The 18108-nt window shown below is 51.9% G+C and overlaps 7 protein-coding genes across 7 annotated transcripts; 2 read left to right on the top strand and 5 right to left on the bottom strand.

The window, feature by feature from the left end:
* Nucleotides 1-722: 722 nt before the first annotated feature.
* Nucleotides 723-1458, bottom strand: EJ05DRAFT_499483 (uncharacterized protein; the record flags this gene model as incomplete). The annotated part of the gene is made up of 2 exons (XM_033746843.1): nt 723-868; nt 969-1458. 2 exons carry the CDS (start codon nt 1456-1458, stop codon nt 723-725), a joined length of 636 nt encoding a protein of 211 aa, XP_033601509.1.
* Nucleotides 1459-2291: 833 nt separating this feature from the next.
* Nucleotides 2292-3248, top strand: EJ05DRAFT_499482 (uncharacterized protein; the record flags this gene model as incomplete). Its single annotated transcript, XM_033746842.1, has 2 exons — nt 2292-2687; nt 2760-3248. 2 exons carry the CDS (start codon nt 2292-2294, stop codon nt 3246-3248), a joined length of 885 nt encoding a protein of 294 aa, XP_033601508.1.
* A 1509-nt stretch (nt 3249-4757) lies between these two features.
* Nucleotides 4758-7142, top strand: EJ05DRAFT_485134 (uncharacterized protein; the record flags this gene model as incomplete). Its single annotated transcript, XM_033745416.1, has 4 exons — nt 4758-6039; nt 6087-6174; nt 6222-6912; nt 6963-7142. 4 exons carry the CDS (start codon nt 4758-4760, stop codon nt 7140-7142), a joined length of 2241 nt encoding a protein of 746 aa, XP_033601507.1.
* A 1402-nt stretch (nt 7143-8544) lies between these two features.
* EJ05DRAFT_437530 (histone H4) lies at nt 8545-8902 on the bottom strand (the record flags this gene model as incomplete). The annotated part of the gene is made up of 2 exons (XM_033741794.1): nt 8545-8708; nt 8767-8902. Coding segments are annotated over 2 exons (300 nt in total), but the record flags the coding sequence as incomplete, so codon positions are not given.
* A 1223-nt stretch (nt 8903-10125) lies between these two features.
* EJ05DRAFT_485132 (uncharacterized protein) lies at nt 10126-12586 on the bottom strand (the record flags this gene model as incomplete). Its single annotated transcript, XM_033745415.1, has 3 exons — nt 10126-12134; nt 12246-12285; nt 12386-12586. The coding sequence occupies 3 exons, from the start codon at nt 12584-12586 to the stop codon at nt 10126-10128; spliced, it is 2250 nt and encodes a 749-aa protein (XP_033601505.1).
* A 262-nt stretch (nt 12587-12848) lies between these two features.
* Nucleotides 12849-14596, bottom strand: EJ05DRAFT_475286 (uncharacterized protein). The gene is made up of 2 exons (XM_033743770.1): nt 14081-14596; nt 12849-14022 (listed from the first exon to the last, which is right to left on the bottom strand). Exons 1-2 carry the CDS (start codon nt 14312-14314, stop codon nt 13027-13029), a joined length of 1230 nt encoding a protein of 409 aa, XP_033601504.1. The 5' UTR covers nt 14315-14596; the 3' UTR covers nt 12849-13026.
* Nucleotides 14597-14668: 72 nt separating this feature from the next.
* Nucleotides 14669-17893, bottom strand: EJ05DRAFT_475285 (uncharacterized protein). Its single transcript, XM_033743769.1, has 4 exons — nt 17729-17893; nt 17481-17648; nt 17032-17401; nt 14669-16978 (listed from the first exon to the last, which is right to left on the bottom strand). Exons 2-4 carry the CDS (start codon nt 17622-17624, stop codon nt 14832-14834), a joined length of 2661 nt encoding a protein of 886 aa, XP_033601503.1. The 5' UTR covers nt 17625-17648; nt 17729-17893; the 3' UTR covers nt 14669-14831.
* Nucleotides 17894-18108: the final 215 nt, after the last annotated feature.

Here is an 18108-nt window from a genome sequence, read left to right as displayed (position 1 = left end):
AGACCAGACAGACCAGACAGACCAGACAGACCAGACAGACCAGACAGACCAGACAGGACTCTACTTAATCCTACTCTCTGAATCGATACCTGGACAGACCAGACAGGACTCTACTTGTTCCTACTCTCGGAATCGATGCCTGGACAGACCAGACAGGACTCTACTTGTTCCTACTCTCGGAATCGATGCCTGGACAGACCAGACAGGACTCTACTTGTTCCTGATCTCTGAATCGATACCTGGACAGACCAACCAACTTGAACCTAGATATTGAAACAAACAACATTCAAAGCCAAGAGGACTACGTGCTTTCCTACGTTGTTTATTCTTTTCGTTCTTTTACTCTCTATCCTCCATGTCTCTATACTGTCTCTTACACATCTTATATTTCCCTGTTCCCCTATAGTCCACACCCGTCCCTACTCTTACCTCGCTTTCATACCTATACATGAATTAGGAGAATATAAGCAAAGCAGGTAAGAAGTATATCATCAACGTTCTAAAGCCCAATCCCACCCGAGAACGCGAGAACCAGGCCTTGAGTATAGAATCGGAAACGAGGCTTGCATATGTGGATATGATTGTATGTGTTCAGCGTATATATCAAACGTACATATTAAAAGCATATACACACTCTGTCTACATCAACAGCTATAAAAACATTCGTCCCTCTGCCATCCCCTCCCGCCATCCCACCCCCCCTATTCCCACATCCCAAAACCTCAAACAGCAAACGCCAAAACAGCCGCCCCAACAGCCCCAACAGCAACCGCATTCACCCCCTTCGCCCGACCACCCGTCACCTCCGCAGCCGCACCCTGCGACCCCGTCGGCGCCGCCGCCCCCGTACCCGTCCGCGTCGCACTTTCTACCCATCACAACGTCAGCACAAAACACCCCCCCCCCCCAAAGAGCCCCAAAAACACAGCAAGAACGCAGAACCGCAAAAAGAAAGCATAAAAACCCACCAATCTTCTCCAACCCCCCCGTAATCGTAACAGGCACCCAGACAAAATCCTCCGGCGCACTAACGCTAAACTCCCCACTCGTACTAAACGAACTGCCATCCACGACCCCACTCGCCATCTGCGTGCACGCCGCCGCCGTCGTCCCGCCAAGCGAACAGGTAATCGGGCCCCCAACGGTATTCCCGTTGTCGAGATCGGTGTAGTCGAAGGCGAAGAAGGTGGATGCGGTGGTGACGGTGAGGGTGGGGGCGTAGCAGGCGTAGTCTTGTTCGTCGTCGTTGGAGGCGGGGGAGAGGGAGGAGAGGGCGGACGGGCAGATGAGCTGGAGGGTGGTGGTGGAGGAGGCGATGGCGATGATGGAGGCGGTGTAGTTTGCGCCGGCGAGGCCGAACATGGAGACTACGGTGGTGGTGGGGGATTGGGCGTGGAGGGGGGTGGTGAGGAGGGTGAGGAGGGCGAGGAGCGGGGTGGTGGTGGTGGTGGGTTTCATGGTGGGTTTGGTGTGGTGGTGAGCGAGCGTGGTTGGGGGAGATATTTGCTTAAAGAGCGACGAGGTGTATGTGTGTGTGTGTATTGCACGAAACTGAACAAGGCGAAACAGGACGAAACAAAACAGAACGAAAATACCAGTGAATAGCCAGTCTCGGGGCCAAGGACTTTATACAGCAAGCAAGCAAGCAGGGGGCTACTGGCAATAACCCGCCGCTACGCTATATGCTTTGAAAGCACTCCCATTTCAAGGGACCTGGCTAACTAACGAATCTATTGTGTTATTGCGTAGCGCGGTTGGGGTTTGAGAGATGGGAAATGGGATCGCGCGCCCCCCTTTTTTAGATTCGTGATTATGATATTGCCGACCCCCGGTAGTCGTTCTAGAAGGCGATATAGGGCTCGCGCTAGGCTGGATGTGGAAAGATGGTGTTGGATATCTGTTGTTTGTGGCTAGTGGGTTACGTTACTCGATGTACCCGCGGGATGGTATCCTCGTGTTCCGCGCCTTTCGCATGTGCTGGCTGATATTGCACGTGGAATGGTGTGTTGACTGGGTTGTGTAGAAGATGATATGCAAGCATAATATAAATAACAGCTTTCAGTATACGGCGTTAAAGTAGACTACAAGTACGCCTCACATAAGCAGGAGGATAGAAGGACAAATAGAGTTTGAGAAGTAGGTCTTGCTAAGGTGAAATCACATGGCAGGCGACCGTTGGGAGCGGAGATACGGCCCGTGCACATGGATTTGTGGGCGGCTCGTGGTTCTCTGCTGGATGTACCGTCCTCGCACGTAACGTCACCGTCCATCAATCCAACAACACCCACACAATGAACCCATACGAAGCCAACCCGGACAACATACCGCCCACAGACCGCTACGCAGACGTGCCTCTGTACGGCCGCTACCGTCCCCAGCCCACCGACTTCGTGCCTGATGCAAAGCACATCAATCGCACCACGCCCGAGGCCCTAGAATACTGGTCTACGGTCCTTGCGAAATGCACCGAGTCGACCAGAATCTACGAGAACCAGGACGGAGGGCGCGATGTGTTTGCGCTCGGGGGCGTGATTGTCAAGTCTAGTCACCTGAAGGAGCTGCTCCAAGGGCGACGGGCTCACCGCGACTATTCGTACGCCGATGCGAACGAGGTCGAGGCAATTGCTCTTGCGAGGACGGTGTTGGATGGCACCACAAAAGTCCCTCGGGTCTATTTCGCAGCCAAGGTACCTACTCACTCTCCAATACGCTTAGTAGAATATGTCTGTTTGGCCTATGCACTACTAAGTTGTCGACAGGTCAACGGACGAGATGTGTTTGTGCAAGAGAGAATCCCTGGAGTGGGCCTCAACGTAGCATGGCAGTACATCTCGCAGCGTCAGAAGACTTCCTTCAAGCAACAGGCACGAGAGATACTACAGAGACTGCGCACAATAACCCCGACAGTTGAGACCAGTCGCCGATCATACGTCATTCCGGATCCAGATCCCGTCGAGCATCGTGGCATTCAGGAGCTCGAACGAGAAATCATCTTTGCAGAGGACAACAAAGACTCCGACCTCAGCCTCATGCACAACGATGTCTCGCAGTCAAACTGCATTGTTGATAACGATCGGATTGTTGGTCTCGTCGACTGGGAGATGGCTGGATTCTTTGGCTGGAAAACTGCGGCGAGCGTTCATACTCAAATACGAACTCCAAAGCGTGAGAACTTCGCTGCAATCAATCTGCCAGAGGAGATGCTGAGCGATATCCTCTTCTGGAATGACTTGTACGACGTGGAGTGATAAGTTCTTGACAAATCGAAGAACTTATGTTCGCTCTACCCAGCATAACTCACAATTCACCCTTCCACCATCTGACAGACGGGATATGGTATTGTTGTACGTGACAAGATATACTGAGAGTGGAGAGGAGAGAGATGAATCCTCGAGGGTCGGGTGTCAGTCGCTGAATAACGCCTGAGTAAGCATGATGACATAATGGCTGGCAGTCACTCAGCTGGTTGGCAGCTCAAGCAGATGACACTACGTGGAAAAGGCGCAACAACAAATGGCTCGGATGGAGAGGAACGAATGAGTTGATGCTCAAATACGATGACCTGGCGGCAAGGTTGATTGGCAAATTGAGGGGGCTGGGCTGTCTAGTCGTCCTAGTTTTATGTTGTTTCACTTTCAGGCCAGCCAGGCATGCGACTACGCAAGATGACGTCTTGCTTATCGATTACCTGGCCGGTACCAGGGCCGACAAAGTATCAACACAAAGTCTCGCCTCGTCGTCCAGTCGTCGAGCAGTATCGAGCCAGGAAGCCCTGGAAGCAGTATAAGAACATCAAGAACAGCGTCCAGCTCTCAAAGATAGGTCCTGTCTCGCCCCAGGCCATGGCAGTTCGCATACCACCACTGCAATCAGCCTGCACACATCTGCAAGCAAAGACTCCACGTTTCTAGAAGCTAGATCCATTCCTACGCATCCATTTACCCCCGCTCCGAACGGCCGCCGGTGAGCTGCGGCAGCGGCACGAGACGAAACGCTTCTGGTGTCTGCGTCCCAGCCTCTCAGCTTTCACTCACTCGCTCACTCGTTCGCGGCAGCCAATGGTGAGGATATAACATGAGACAGCGTGCGTATGTAGGTGTGCGCGAGCGGGTGCGTGCTGTGCCAGGAGGCTGGACTAATAATACCAGCTGGACAGCGATTAACGTCAATAAAGGCTATAACTATGTTCAAGGTTGAGGCACAGTGGTAACATATATAATTACATAGTACGTGTCTCGACGGCATCCGGCGGACCGTGAGTGGACAGGACATGATGACTGAGGCGCAGTGTGTGATTAACGTTGGGATGTATGGATGTATGTATAAATATAATAATAGTAGTCTTCACCAGGTAGACGACGGGCAGCCAGCCAGCTAAACGGGGCGAGGGCAGGGCAGCAACGACAGCAGCAACAACAACAGCCTGAGCCCCCCGCCCAAACCCCAAAGTGCCAGTCCCTCCCACTTCCAGTCCAAGTCCCAGTCCTGCCCGCGCATTGACATCATCTGCCCAACCGCGCTCTTTTCCAACCTGAACCTGACACACATCCCCATTCAGTCTCACCCTTCCGCCCAGCCATTCAGACTGTTGGCTTCTTCTGTCGAGGCCTCGCTGTGCTCTTCACCACATCTTCCTGTGCCTCTCGTTTGTGCCGTGTATCACTGCCCGTCTTGCTTCTTCCCAGCCTCGCGAGCTTGCGAGCTTCATCTCTCCAACCCCGCCGCTACCCGCAACCCGCTCTCCCTCACCGCCCACCATGTCTCGACGATATCCCACCGCTGAGCTCTACGAAGAGCGTCAGAAGGACTTCTACCGCGACAGTCATGGTGGTCGCTCCCAGCGTAGCTACGACGAGCTTGATGTCGAGCTTCGCGAGTCCTCCCGTCGAGACTATGGTGGTGATCCTCGACGCAGCCAGCCTGACTTCCTCCGTGAAGACTACGGCCGCACGACAGCAGGCCCCTTGACCATTCGCAAGAGCCACACCGAGGACTTTGATGCACGCTCGAGAGCTTCCTCAGCCAAGCCTCGTCCGCGCGAACACGACGTGGACCGCGAGGAGATAATCATCCGCAATGAACGCCGGCCCAGTGGTCGTGAGCGTGGCCCTCCCCCGCCGCGAGAGACTGACGTAGAGCGAGAAGAGATCGTATTTCGAGAGAGGCGGGGGCCTCCCCCACCGCGTGAGGTACCGCGTGAGGTCGAAAGAGACGAGATCATATACAGACGTCGGGAAGAGGATGTTGAGAGCAGAGCTACCTCACGTCGTCCTCCACCTCCACCACCCGCAGAGGAAGATACTCGAAGCGTCAAGACCAACCGCTCCAAGACCACTCGTGGCCGTGACGTAGACAAGGAAGAGATCACGATACGACGGACCGAGTCACGCGGACCACCACGAGAGTCTGTCCGCGAGTCGATTCGTGAGGAGGAACGAGAGGAGATCCGATTCAGGACCGGAAATGGGCCGCGTGGTCCTCCAGGCCCTCCTCCGTCGCATCGTGGAGGCGATGTCGACAAGGAAGAAATCATTTTCAGACATGAAGAGCGGGAATCGGGTCCACCGTCGAGGCCCCGTGAGGTCGACAGAGACGAGATCATCTTCAGGCATGAGGAGCGAAGCTCGAGTCCACCACCACCACCAAAGTCCGCCAGATCCACCAGATCTCGTGCTCCCGAGAGAGAAGAGATCATCTTTCGCGACGAGCATAGCAGAGGCCCAAGAGGTCGCGATGTTCATGAGGACACGATTGTCATTCGTCCGCGAGAGCGTAGCTTGCCGCCTCCGCGTCTTGTAGCCCGTGAACGTGAAGACTTTGTATACCGACGCCGCGAGCAGCGACCTCCATCGCCCCCATCGCCACCTCCACCACCTCAGGTCGAGAAGCAAGAGATCATCATTCGTCGTACCGAGCGTTCGCCTAGTTCCTCGCCATCTAGATCACCATCTCCTCCTCCTCCTCCGCCGGAGCCACAGCCCATCATGAGACCTCCCATTATCCAGGAGATCATCACCCATCACCGACACATTGACCATGGTAATGTGCCCAGTTGCGTACTTTTGCTCGTCGTCTAATTGTAGCAGGTGTTGAGCGCGCGCGCCCTTTGACTCCCCCACCACCACCCCCTGAGCCCCCCAAGGATGACGACTTTGAGCTCTCAATCCATCGACGGTCAGTTCTACTACCCCAAAACCTTTAGCTTACTGACGCTGTCTTAGCCACACTTCTGGTGGAAAGTCCTACGACGAGGACATCACCTTTGAGTCCAGTCGAGAGAAAGAACCGGAACGCTCCAAAAAGAAAGACAGGAAGAGAGCGCGCTCCGTGCGCGAAGATAGGTCTGAGATTGAGAAGATTGAAATCAAGGATAACAAGGACGACTCTAGTGGTGATGAAAAGGGTTTTGAGCTTTCCATCACTCGCCATCGTTCTCAGAGCGCTGCACCACGCGAGCGCGATCGTGAAGTCGCTCATCGACGCCCACAGCCTCACTATGAGGACGATATTCAAGCCGAGGCTGACTATTACAACCGTAAAGCACTTGATCGCGGCTACCCTGGTGAAGCCTACAACGGTGCCACTAAAGATTGGGGACTGGTCGATGTTCCTCCTGGCACCAGACGTGTACGTCTGGACGGCCAAGGAGGCGCTGGACAAGAAATCAGCTGGGAACGATATAGCGGTAACCGCCGGTCGAAATTCATCACTGATGACGGCGAATATGCGACCGATTTCGGGTCAAGTCGTAGCAGTCAGAAGGCTATCGCGCCTCCACACCCTCCGAAACCCAAAGAGGACATGTGGACAGAAGTGACCAAAGATCTAGTGCTTGAGGATGCAATCAAGACAATGGGATATGAATACGAAGAGACAGACTCCTTCTTCTACGTAATGGAATACCTTCGCTACGTAAGTGGATCCTTTGATTCGTCTTGAGGGGTAGTACTAATATATAGCAGGAGGACGTTCTCCAGCTTGTCGAACTATCAGACGATATCCGCCGCGATCGTCGCTCGCGCATCAAGGAGATTCAGTGGGAACGTGAGGAGATTCGGCATCCTGCACCTCGGTCCAGCTACGACGAGTTCGTCTTTGAGCGCGAAGTCATCCACGACCATCGCGGCAAACGATACAGGTAGTAGTTGCGACGGGCGACTCGCGCATCACTTTCTCTCGCTGCGCGCACCATTTACACGAGAGCAGCACAACATGTACATGGAAGTGAGTGCCATTGCACTGGAAAGTGATTGGACGACGCTAGTCTAGACTGGCAGTTCCATTTCCCTTCTATTCTGTCTATCATTTGAAAAGCTATATAACGAGACGAAAAAAAAGGATTCATGGCATTGTCCCGCAGACCGTCATTCAACCTCTTTTGCGCCATGCAGCAGCAGCAGGAGCAGGACTGGGCTCATGCATACAATGCCATGGATCGACGACATTACATGCGACAACGACTATACACGAAACGGCAAATTACCATTACCGCCAGGCCCCTCCCTGCTCCCTACACAATCGATCATTACGAATAGACAGCCAGGCAGACAGACAGACCGCGAACGAGATCGGGCGATGGTTTTTTTTCGGGGTTTTGGGGGGGTCGGGATTCGGGGGACCGCAGTATAACGGCAGACAGACAGACAAGACAGCGAGCATCTTTCCACAAACCCACACATACACACACATAGCATTTGTTTTGACCGATTAAAAACTTATGCTGCTTTACTTGTTTCACCCCCCAACTCCCTCCCCAACTCCCCTAACAAACGCACTTATCATCATGTTTCCATAATTTCCACAATTCCAATCAATTCTTTTTCTTTTTTCCTCTTCTTTTTCGCCTTGCCCTTTCTCGTTTTTTTTTTTTTTTTTTTTTTTTTTCATTCTAGCGATCGTGTCGTGTCGGCTTTTGACGGGCGGACAGGCTGACGGACGGGCGAACGAACGAATTTCCTATTCACATGTCTCGGTGGTGTTTCTCTTCTCTTCTCTTCCCTTTTTGGTGGGGGGTGAGGGGGTGAAATTTCTTTTATGCTTGATGGTGGTGATGCTGATTCGTAGGGCTGGGTAGGTAGTAAGTAGTAGGTAGGGCCAGGTTAGGTATGGTATGCAGATAGGCAAAGTCGGGACTCAGGGTGTAGGTGGGTTGCTATAAATAACGAACAAACGCACGATTATTCATGGATGATTTCTTCATATGCATACCATCTCCTGGCATCTTCAAGCCCGCAATAGGCACGTTGTTAATCAATGCTTCACATCAAACCAGAACCAAGACTTGATCAAAGGTATCATATTGTTCTACTAGAACTAACGTAAAGCAAAGTCATGATGCATCGCAACATATCGTCAACGACACCATGGACCCAGATACCACCCAAACGCCAACCCACACAGTCACGGACCTACATACCATCCGAACGGATCCTGTGACAACGTGCGACAATCTACATGTGTTACGCGAGCAAGTAGTGAATATGGCAACTATGCAAGCGCAACGCTGAAGTAGCCCCTTATAACCCAGAATGACGACGAATACACTTAACCACCAAAACCGTAGAGGGTACGGCCCTGGCGCTTGAGGGCGTAGACAACGTCGAGGGATGTAACGGTCTTGCGCTTGGCGTGCTCGGTATATGTAACGGCGTCACGGATGACGCTCTCGAGGAAGGACTTGAGGACACCACGGGTCTCTTCGTAGATCACTGCGGACGTGAGTTAATATAGACGACTATGGGCTCGATGAAACGAGGGTATGCTTACTGGCTGAGATACGCTTGACACCACCACGACGAGCGAGACGACGGATAGCGGGCTTAGTGATACCCTGGATGTTGTCACGAAGAATCTTGCGGTGACGCTTGGCGCCGCCCTTGCCGAGACCCTTGCCACCTTTGCCGCCTGTATGATAATGTTAGTACAAAATCAAGTGTGCTTGAGTGTATCGGCGACGAGGTAGGCTTGTGGTGTTGGGGAATGGTAATGGTCCGAAAAGGGTAAGGCGGGTCACGATGAGGCTGACGCGTTGAAGCTTCAGGAACGTCGCGACCACCGAATAAGCAAAGTGGCGTTGGCTGCAACACCAAAAAAACCGCGACAGTAATGTCAAGAATGACAACAAAGAGAATAATACTTACGTCCAGTCATCTTGAATTAGTAAGATGAGTTATTTGAAGTGGAAAAGTCGATGGAATACGCGTTGGTGGTCGAGATATGGATGGAATATTGATGGCGAAGTTGAGTTTGGGGATGGGAAGAAGGAGGAGAAGGGAAGAAAACAAGTGGCAGAAAGCACGAGGGGGGAAAGGGTTATATAATGGGGAGCACGGAGGGTAGGAGCGACGAGCGAAGACACGTGTGACTAAACGGGGCAAGCGCGCAAGAACATCAATCCAGCATCAACAACGTCGGAGGCTGCCTGCAAAAGCGCGTGGTGCAATTAAGCTGGAAAGAGCGACTGCTTTCCGTCACTTCTTTGCAACCTTTGTTGGCTGCAAAGTTGGCCCGTGCGTTTTGCGAGCACTTGCACTTGGCTAGCGCCCTTTTCCACGATCCGAAGTCGTTCCGCAACTTCTACTCGCGTCGCCTACCTGTCAAGCCTTCACTAGACGCGTCTCCCTACTGAGCTAGACTCTCTCTATCGACAATGGAACTGACATTGATCATATCGGCTGCCCAGTTATTACTCAAGACGCGAACAGAATATGTTTCAACGAAAGTCATCCATGTAGCAGCATCAACTCATTCAATGTAGACTAAACGTTGTGCCCGAACAGGAGCTTAAAGTCTTGGATCTCTAGTATAATATAGACGATGCAGACGGGTGAAATGGAAATCTGGAGTAAATATAGTGCCATATGTCAGCGAAAGAAAGTTGTGTTGAAGGCAAGCAATAAAGTCTCATTCTCAACGAAGATCGCCGTCCATGACCATCTCCGCGTAACTAAGCATAAACTCGTCCAGAAGGGCCGACAGCGATACAGCAACGGCAGTCTTCCGCCGCTCCAACAATACTCCTGACGGAGAAAGAGTAAATCAACGACCGGGTATCTAAAACATTCGCTTACTTCAGAGAAAAAAAGACGGTCCATGTCCATCCAACCCAACCACATTGCTTCGAGCTCAAGTCAAAGCTCCACGATCCACACCCAACACCCTTTCTGCCCAGATCATCCATTCGCCAAACATATATCCCGGGTCCAAGTAACTCTCAGTAAACCCAACGGGTACAAGTCCACCGGCCCAACTTCCCATTCCGTGACTTCCTGCCCGCGAAAGAGGCGTGTTGCTGAATCCAATCGGTAAGACGCGTGCTGATGGGAAGGCGTGAAAGACAGAGATCACCGGCGAAGCTGTGGCGTGTAGAATTCGCAACGGGGTGGAGGGTGATGGCGAGTTGAAAGCTTGGTATTCTATGGTCTGGGACGCCATGAGGACCAACAACAAGCTGATGAGAGTTGCGCCAAGATACCACAAGGTATCGTAGGGATTTGAGATAGGAGACCAGCTCTTCGACTTCGTATGAGCGACAGGTAGCGCCACGGGCTTGGGTATGATCGGTGCTGAGGGCGGTGTTACTGCAACAGGGACAGAAGATACTGTTTCACGAACGCCACTTGGAGTCAGACGCTCTATGATCGGCTCTGGGGGTGCTGGTGCGTCGAGAGGCTCCGAGGAGACAATAGTGAGAACACTGCTCTTCAGGCTAGGTGGCTCAACGATTGGCTCAGGGTCAGTCTGCGTCTCGTGCTCAATCATATCGATGTTCACGGTTTCGGCCAGCGAATTCCCGTCCTCTTCGTCCTCTTCTTCGTCGTCGCTTTGTCCTGAGAGCTCGTCTGCAAGGCTGTTCATTCTGTTCAAAGGAGGTGGGGTAGGTGGTGGCGGTGTGAAAAGGCCGGTGTCCTCAGTGTCGATGGCCTTGGAGCGCTCGGCGAGCTGCGCCTGTAAAGTGGTGACCTGAGTCTGAAAGTTCAAGCGATCGCGGTCAAAGCGTGACTTTTCGATGTCCATCTCGTCGATACGTGAGCGTAAAGCTCTGGACTCGGTGCGGAGGCTATCATATTCGTCATTCTTCTCTTTTAGCTGCCCATGGCTGGCTTCCAATTGCTCTTGTAGATTCTCCACTTCTTCTTCCAAAGCCTTGACCTTGACACTGAAACTCTCTTGCTCGTCGAGAAGTGCGTCGTTCTGCTTCTTCATATTACGGCTACTGTTCCCAGCTTCCTCAAGCTCACTGATCTTCCCTTGCTGGAAAATGATCTGATCTTTGTACGTCGTATTTGTTTGCCGCACCTCTTCCAAAAACTCCCTTGCGGTTTGATGTGCGGTTCGCTCCTGGGAGAGATTGTACTGCTCTTTCTCTAGACGCTGCGCAAGGTTATCGAACTCTTCTCCACGCTTGGCAATCTCATCCTTCAAGTTGCCGACTTCTCTCTGGTTGTGATCTTTCTCCAATGCGAAGCTCTTTCGTTCAGACCGAAGATCGTCCTTGAGAGTGCTGACATCACCTTCAAGCTCACCGATCTTTTCGTTCAGTTCCCCCAGTGTGGCCTCCTGCAGTCGGATCTGCTCGTCGCGATGACTGAGCTCTTGTTCTCGCTGCCGCGCATTGCTTTCTTGCTGCTGGATTTTGCCCTCCTGATTCGATATGATCCTTTGGAGCTCTGAAACAGTGCTGTCGTTGCCGCTGAGACGCTCCTCAAGTCGCGAATTGGTGCCTTCAAGCACCGTCAGTTGTTCTCGCGCCGTTGTAAGTTGGGCCTGTAGCTCCTCGATCTCTCGAGCCTTCTTCTTCTGTTCTTCTTCGAGGTCTGCCATGATTGGCGCACGACGTGGATGGATACTGGTAGTGATGGTACTCAGGATCTGGTCTGGGGAAAGGAGAGACACCTGTCGTCCTTTTGGAAGGCGTGAAGACTCGATGAGCTGGTCGAAACAAGGGTCTTTCCCCTTGCTGTTCCCCGAACTCGAGCTTGGAGATCCGGCTGGCTGGGAGGGTGGATCTGGCTTCGTTTCCGAAGCGTTGTGCGCCTCAACTAACGCTGCTATGGCGTCTTTGGTGTACAAGAGTTCGCCTTCGGGTGAAGGCACGACAACGTTGTGTTGCGCGAGGAGAGATGATGCGTAGCCTACAAATATAAGCTGTTAGCCACGTCTTTCAAGGTTCCAGCCACTTCGCGGAGCTTAAGCTGCCTAGCGCAAGACGCGTCCGATTTAGCGCCATCTGCATGAAGACAGACCACCTTCAAGAACTGCCATCGCTTCAAAACCCTCTGTTGGCTATACAAGAAACAGACTGTCTCGGCGACTAGAAACTGAAGATACTGTGATATTGGAAATGAGGTCGGGGATACTTGCCGTCTAAATCTGCGGCCCTTACTGCAGCCCATTGCTGCAACTGCTCTTGCGTAGGCCCTGGTCCCATTCGACCAGAGACCTTGTTGAACAAGAGCAGCGTTCCACGCCCCGTGGACGGCAACTCGTTCAACTTCCTGGAGAGAACCCTTTGCCCAGAGCCAGCTGGGCTGGGGTTCTCTCCCCCGGCGCGTCTGCTGTCTGTTTGCTTGGATCGCCTTGTCATGGCGATATGCTTTTTGGCCACAGGGTGTGGCGATTGAAGTGGTGATGGGATCCAAAGAAAAATCCACAGGGAATTCAAAGGGTAAGGTTATATAAGAGCAGGATCAGACATCGGAGGCCTGGGCTATTGAGAAAATCACCTATTCACCTGATGAATGGACCACCCTATTATCACTGTTGCCCATCCAATCATACTGCCTTGTTCACTATCTGAATATCACTTTTTGAAACTTGAAACGTGCTTTCAATTGTCTAAGGAAGAACCGCTATTGATAAACCCCGATTCAGATTCATTCTTGCTTAATGTAGTCTACTGTGTGAATACGCTTCTCTCCTCTCTGGTACAACGCATCTCAAGCACCGTTGCAAGGGACGTCGACCGTGGTCGCTTGTTTGGAAACACTTACCCGAGAATTGAACATCTCAGCGGCTAGCTCAGTTCTAGATACGACAAGTTTTCGCACCATTGTCTGCCTCAACAACTTCCTTCTCTTCAACATCGTGATAAGCTGGGGGAGCTTCGCCTTCAACCTCAGCAATGTCTTCGGCAATGTAGGCAGACTTCTCTTGCTTGATCATGTTATCAGCAACATCTTCCTCATCGGCAAGAACTCGTTGGTAGCCTCGACCTCGTATCTTGAGCCACATCAAGGCAACACTCATACCGATGACCATGCCGACAAGGTAGGTAGCAAGGCCAGCAGCAATACCCACTAGGATTGGCACAAGCACTCTGAACAAAGTCCGACCTAGCATGTGCATAAAGTGAGACATCTTTCCGTGGCGATGGTGGTGGTGGTGGTGGTGGTGATGGTGACGGTGATCCCCGCTGTGTTCATGGGTTGGCTGCATAGTATGATGGGGCTTTCCGTGCATGTATGGTGGACGTGTCTCATGGGTATTGATGTTGTGTGGACGTCCCATCATCTTAGGACAGCCTGGTCTGTTAGGTGATGCCGCAAATCCGTGTTTCTTAGATTTGAGCAGTGCCTTGATTTGGCACACCACTGACCAGTTATGACACTCCCCCAACCCTGGATGAGACCCTTGATCTTCAGCATGATGATCTGTTTCATCTGCTCGATTAACAGACACGATGGCCAGATGACCTTCAACATCCTTGATAAGGAATATTCGTATAGTCTGCGGAGGAATGGCAATATGCTCGACCGAGTGGATGCTGAGAGTCATCGGGAGGAGCTCATTACCGTTCTCAGATATAGTCTGGGCGGAATCGAAACGAAACTCGTACCCAGTAACCTGAAGCTTAATACCAGCATCGTGTTTTTCGGCGTTTATGAATGTGGACACCTCGATGTTGTTCGGGATTTGATCAACATACATAGGTTCAGGTACAGTGCCAAAGACAGGAGGAAATAGCCGGGCACCGTTGATAGATAGTGAGTCTCGTTCTGTTCCAGTACTGAACTCGAAAATCTAGACCTTTGTCAGCGATCTCTCACGGCAGATGCCCCATCCAGAGTCCAGGGCTCACCAGCGAATTCTCGACGCTGTACGTCCATCTCCCAGATCCATCTGCACGGTTCAGTGTCTCTGGATATGGACAGTGCCTGCATTCCAACTTTGCGAACTGGTGATTGGGGTCAATGTGAAAGGTACTAGCGACTTCTGCCGCATCAGTAACTTCGAAAGCGGCGCTTGGTGGCAGGATCAGAGCGTTAGCGACCAGCGCCAAAGAGGCACTGAGGCCCAAAGTTCGACAATACATGGTCGAAGGTAGCCGCAGAAGAAGAAAAAGTATAAGTCCTATAGAGAAGTATTTGTAAAGGGAGGGTTGAATCAGTAGAACATAAAATGAAGCTTCAAGGAAATGAAAGAGGTCATGAGAGGTAGTAGTAGCCACCTCAGGCTGGACAGATGAATGGGCTGGGCGGCATACGCAATCATGTGGTACGTGCACGCCTCGCTCTAAACTCCGTCTGTCAATCCCCACAAAGACAGGCAGAAGATAAACCACGCTTGAAACACGCGCACACGCACGATATATGCCTCATCAACCCGCAGCGAGTACAGCTCACTATAGTCGTCTTACATCTGGACAAATACGACTGACGAAGCGCACTGAAAGACTTTAATGTTCTTGAATGGTTAATCAACTACGGACCATATGTAATTAGCGCTTACAACTTTTATGCAATGCCTTGATGCCTGGTTATGCGAATTTTTGTAGGCCGTGACCACTGGCTATTCCTGTCGTCTCATCATCAAACATTTGCATGCTCTAATTAGTCATCATCCTGGGTGATATCACCATACTCCCACATGCCTTTACGTTCTTCCTTTGCGGTGTCTTGTGCCTGCTTTAGGACAGTCCACACATCGGTCGCGGCTCGCTCCCATGGTTTCAGCTTCTTCGGGACCATCGCACATCCCTCGGCGACTACATGGACATTGATGCTGTCCTTGAATGCGGTACCTTGCTTTGGGTCAAGCAATGTGACGTGCAGTGTTCCTTCGGCAGTGTGGTCAACATTGGCAACGAGCTGCTTGTTCCCAGTCACTTCATAGAGGAAGTCAATCGCATCCTTGAGATACCCTGGCGAGGTTGGAAACTGAACGAAAGCGAGCACGGCTTCGGAGGCTTGAGGCTTCAGTTTCTGAGTTGAGAATTGGGCTTGGGACAAGGGTCGCAGGTTTGACCATGGTACGACTTCACTGTTGCCGTAGTCAATGTATACGACTTCCGCCTTCTTGTTCTCCCTGTCATTGCGCCGGATCTTGGCACGGTACCACTCTTTGTCCTCTGAGAATTGAGAAGCGACGAAATCTCCAGCTTTGGGGGGATTTGGCAATGGAGCCTTGTTCGCAGGGTTCAAATGAAAGGATCGGAAAGCGTTCATGAGTTCTGTGAGTGCAGCTGTTCCCGTGCCGACCTGTTGTAGTTTCAGCTTGCCATCAGGTCCGATGTCAGTGACTACAACATCCCGGTAGTCTTTACGTCGCTCAATCGATACAGCGTCACCATTGGATCCGTTCGTCGCCTCTGGCACAGCTTCCAGTTCAGCGTCTTGAGATGGGTCCCATTTCTCCCATAGACCTTTTCGTTGCTCTTTAGCTTTCGATTCGGCGGCATTGAGCTCGGTCGCATTTCCGGATTTCTCGGCGGAGTACTGATGAACAGATGCCAATCCTTCTTCGACCAGCAACTTTGTGAAGTTTTCGCGGTTGATAAACAAGGTCCCAATAAACCCACCAACCTTGTCGCAGTCCTCGACATCAATCTCGACATCCCGTTGGAGACACCTGCGGTGGGCAAACTCGTGGGCTTCGTTTCCCCAGGGCTCAGCCTTATCGTCCTTGTTCCTCGCCGACTTCGGAGCTCTGATCCCGGATAGCACAAGAGTAATTTTGGCATTCTCACTGGGTATCAGAACTGTGAAGCGGGAGCCCGATTTGACAAAGTCAACGACGGCTGCAACTTTCTTGCGACGCGATAGCAGCGCGAGTTGTCGCTTGGCTTTCTCCAGACTTTCCGAATAGTCAACGTATTGCTTCGCCGCAGGTGATTTTGCGTTCCACATGCCCTTTCCTTCGGCCTGCGCCTCCGCTTCGGCAACCAAAAGTTCATCATAAATAGGGCTCCGGTCAGGGTCGTCTTGTCTATGCCTGATCACAGAGGCAAAGCCGCTCTTGACCATCATCTTGCCGACATTCTCCTTGTTGAATATGACCGTGGCAACTTCTCGCTCCTCATACCCATCGGTGGCAGCTCGCTTCCCGTCAATTGTGTACCGAACGTGTTTGCCAACGAGACGCTTGCGTAGGAACTCTTTAGCTTCTGCTCCCCAGGGAGCCTGCTTCGGGTCCGAAGGCTTAGGCTGCCTGATACTACTTATGTTGATCCTGCGGTCCTCGGCAGACTCCTTGGTCCGCAAAAAGATAGTGTCGGCGCTGAAGATTCGGCTCACCACGCCTTCAAGCTCCCCCTTGCCACCTGTCTTCGGAGCAACATGGCCATGGAACACACCTATACGGCCGTCCTTTGCAGCCTTTTCTGCCTTTCGCAATTCTCCCATCTCAGCTCCCAATAATGTAGAATGGTGGTCGGCGCATCTCGCAAGTCCACTGCTCAGGATGTGCGGTGCGACACTGCCTCTTTGACGATGCTTGACCGTACCAATGAGCTGGCCAGCAGGGCTTACGCCAAGCACGTCAACAGTGACACTTCTTTGTATTAGCCGCTGGTCTACCCATTCTTGCGCTGCATCTCCAAAAGGCTCTGCTGGCTGTTCTTTGCCATCGGAAGGATTTACACGCTTTGTTGATGGCGCTCGAATCCCAGCGATGAGTAGCATGGTTTGTACATGCTTTGTAGGCGAAAGCATGAACCTAGCAATCAGCCGGTCGCCAGCAAGGACTTTCTCGACAATCGCTGCTTGTAATTAGCATCATATAGCCTGCTGAGAGTACCTAGGATATTCTTACTGTCAAGGGGCTTCCCTTTGTATTCCTCGACAAATGCTTTGGTATCCGGGAGCTCATAGTCTGTGTCAATTCGGCCAGCTTCCGGATTCTCTGCCCACAACCCTCTTGACTCGGCTTTTGCCCTAGCCTCTAGAACCTTGAGCTTCTCGAGCATAGCAGAGGTTTCCTCAGCGTTGTCTTTTCTGCCAGCGTCGTCGCGAAGTTTTAGCCATCCAGCGTGAACAGCATCGTCGGGCAGACGAGCTCCATTTGCAAGCTCGACAACTCCATATTGACGGTTCGACGTAGGAATAGTGTAGAGGACGCGACAAGTTACAACTTTATCGACGAGCGCCTTTCGGAGGTAGTCTCGAGATTCGAACGCAAAAGGCTAAGTATGCTTCGGTCAGTCTCGTATATTCCCACATCTACTGTCACGAGCCATCGTCTAGTAGCGCGCGATCACTAACCTCATCTCCATCTCTCTTCAGACGCGGCGCGGTAACGTAGGCTAAGCTCAAGATGCGCTCTTGCTTGAAGTTCTGTAGAGCATGTAACACCAAAGTGTCTCCGGAGAGAATGCTTTTAACTTTCGCTTGGAATCCGGCGTCCATGGTAGCGATATCGGATAGAAGTGTCTTGATTGTGGTACATTAGTACGTAAAAGTGGTAGCGGAGCTCAACTGGCATCCAAGTAGAGAAGAAGCACACGACATACTAGGTACGAAGAAGAGAGGGCGCACCAGAAGGCCCTTGATTGTCAATCGAGGCTTTAAGAAAAAAACTGGATTTCCTTATGAACACAAAATAGAGGCCGTCGAGGGTTCAATTGAACGATATGAGCAGGTAGGCTTTCCGTAGGGAGTGTTTGTAGTGGTTCTGCGGATGTAGACGAGTATAGCTTCGGCCATTATGCGGATCCTAGATCCATCAATTAAATGTGGCCTCTTCGCCAAAGCCAAAGCTACCCCTCATCGGAAGTCAGATCGCATCCATCCTTTTCGCAGATTACATTCACTCACTGCGCATCGCAGTCTCCATCCTTGCAGCCAAATATTCCAACTAAGTGCTACGTTGATCAAAGTCGAGTCTCGACAA

Source organism: Pseudovirgaria hyperparasitica (genome assembly GCF_010093815.1).
Source record: "Pseudovirgaria hyperparasitica strain CBS 121739 unplaced genomic scaffold EJ05scaffold_6, whole genome shotgun sequence".
Lineage (NCBI taxonomy): Eukaryota > Fungi > Ascomycota > Dothideomycetes > Acrospermales > Acrospermaceae > Pseudovirgaria > Pseudovirgaria hyperparasitica.
This window is presented reverse-complemented; position numbering and strand designations above follow the sequence as displayed.

Coding starts and splice junctions, on each gene's coding strand:
- EJ05DRAFT_475286 (XM_033743770.1), bottom strand. CDS start 14,314: ATGTATTGTCGAACTTTGGGCCTCAGTGCCTCTTTGGCGCTGGTCGCT. Junction 14,023..14,080: donor ACAGCGTCGAGAATTCGCTG/GTGAGCCCTGGA, acceptor ACAAAGGTCTAG/ATTTTCGAGTTCAGTACTGG.
- EJ05DRAFT_475285 (XM_033743769.1), bottom strand. CDS start 17,624: ATGGACGCCGGATTCCAAGCGAAAGTTAAAAGCATTCTCTCCGGAGAC. Junction 17,402..17,480: donor TGAAGAGAGATGGAGATGAG/GTTAGTGATCGC, acceptor AAGCATACTTAG/CCTTTTGCGTTCGAATCTCG. Junction 16,979..17,031: donor CAAAGGGAAGCCCCTTGACA/GTAAGAATATCC, acceptor AATTACAAGCAG/CGATTGTCGAGAAAGTCCTT.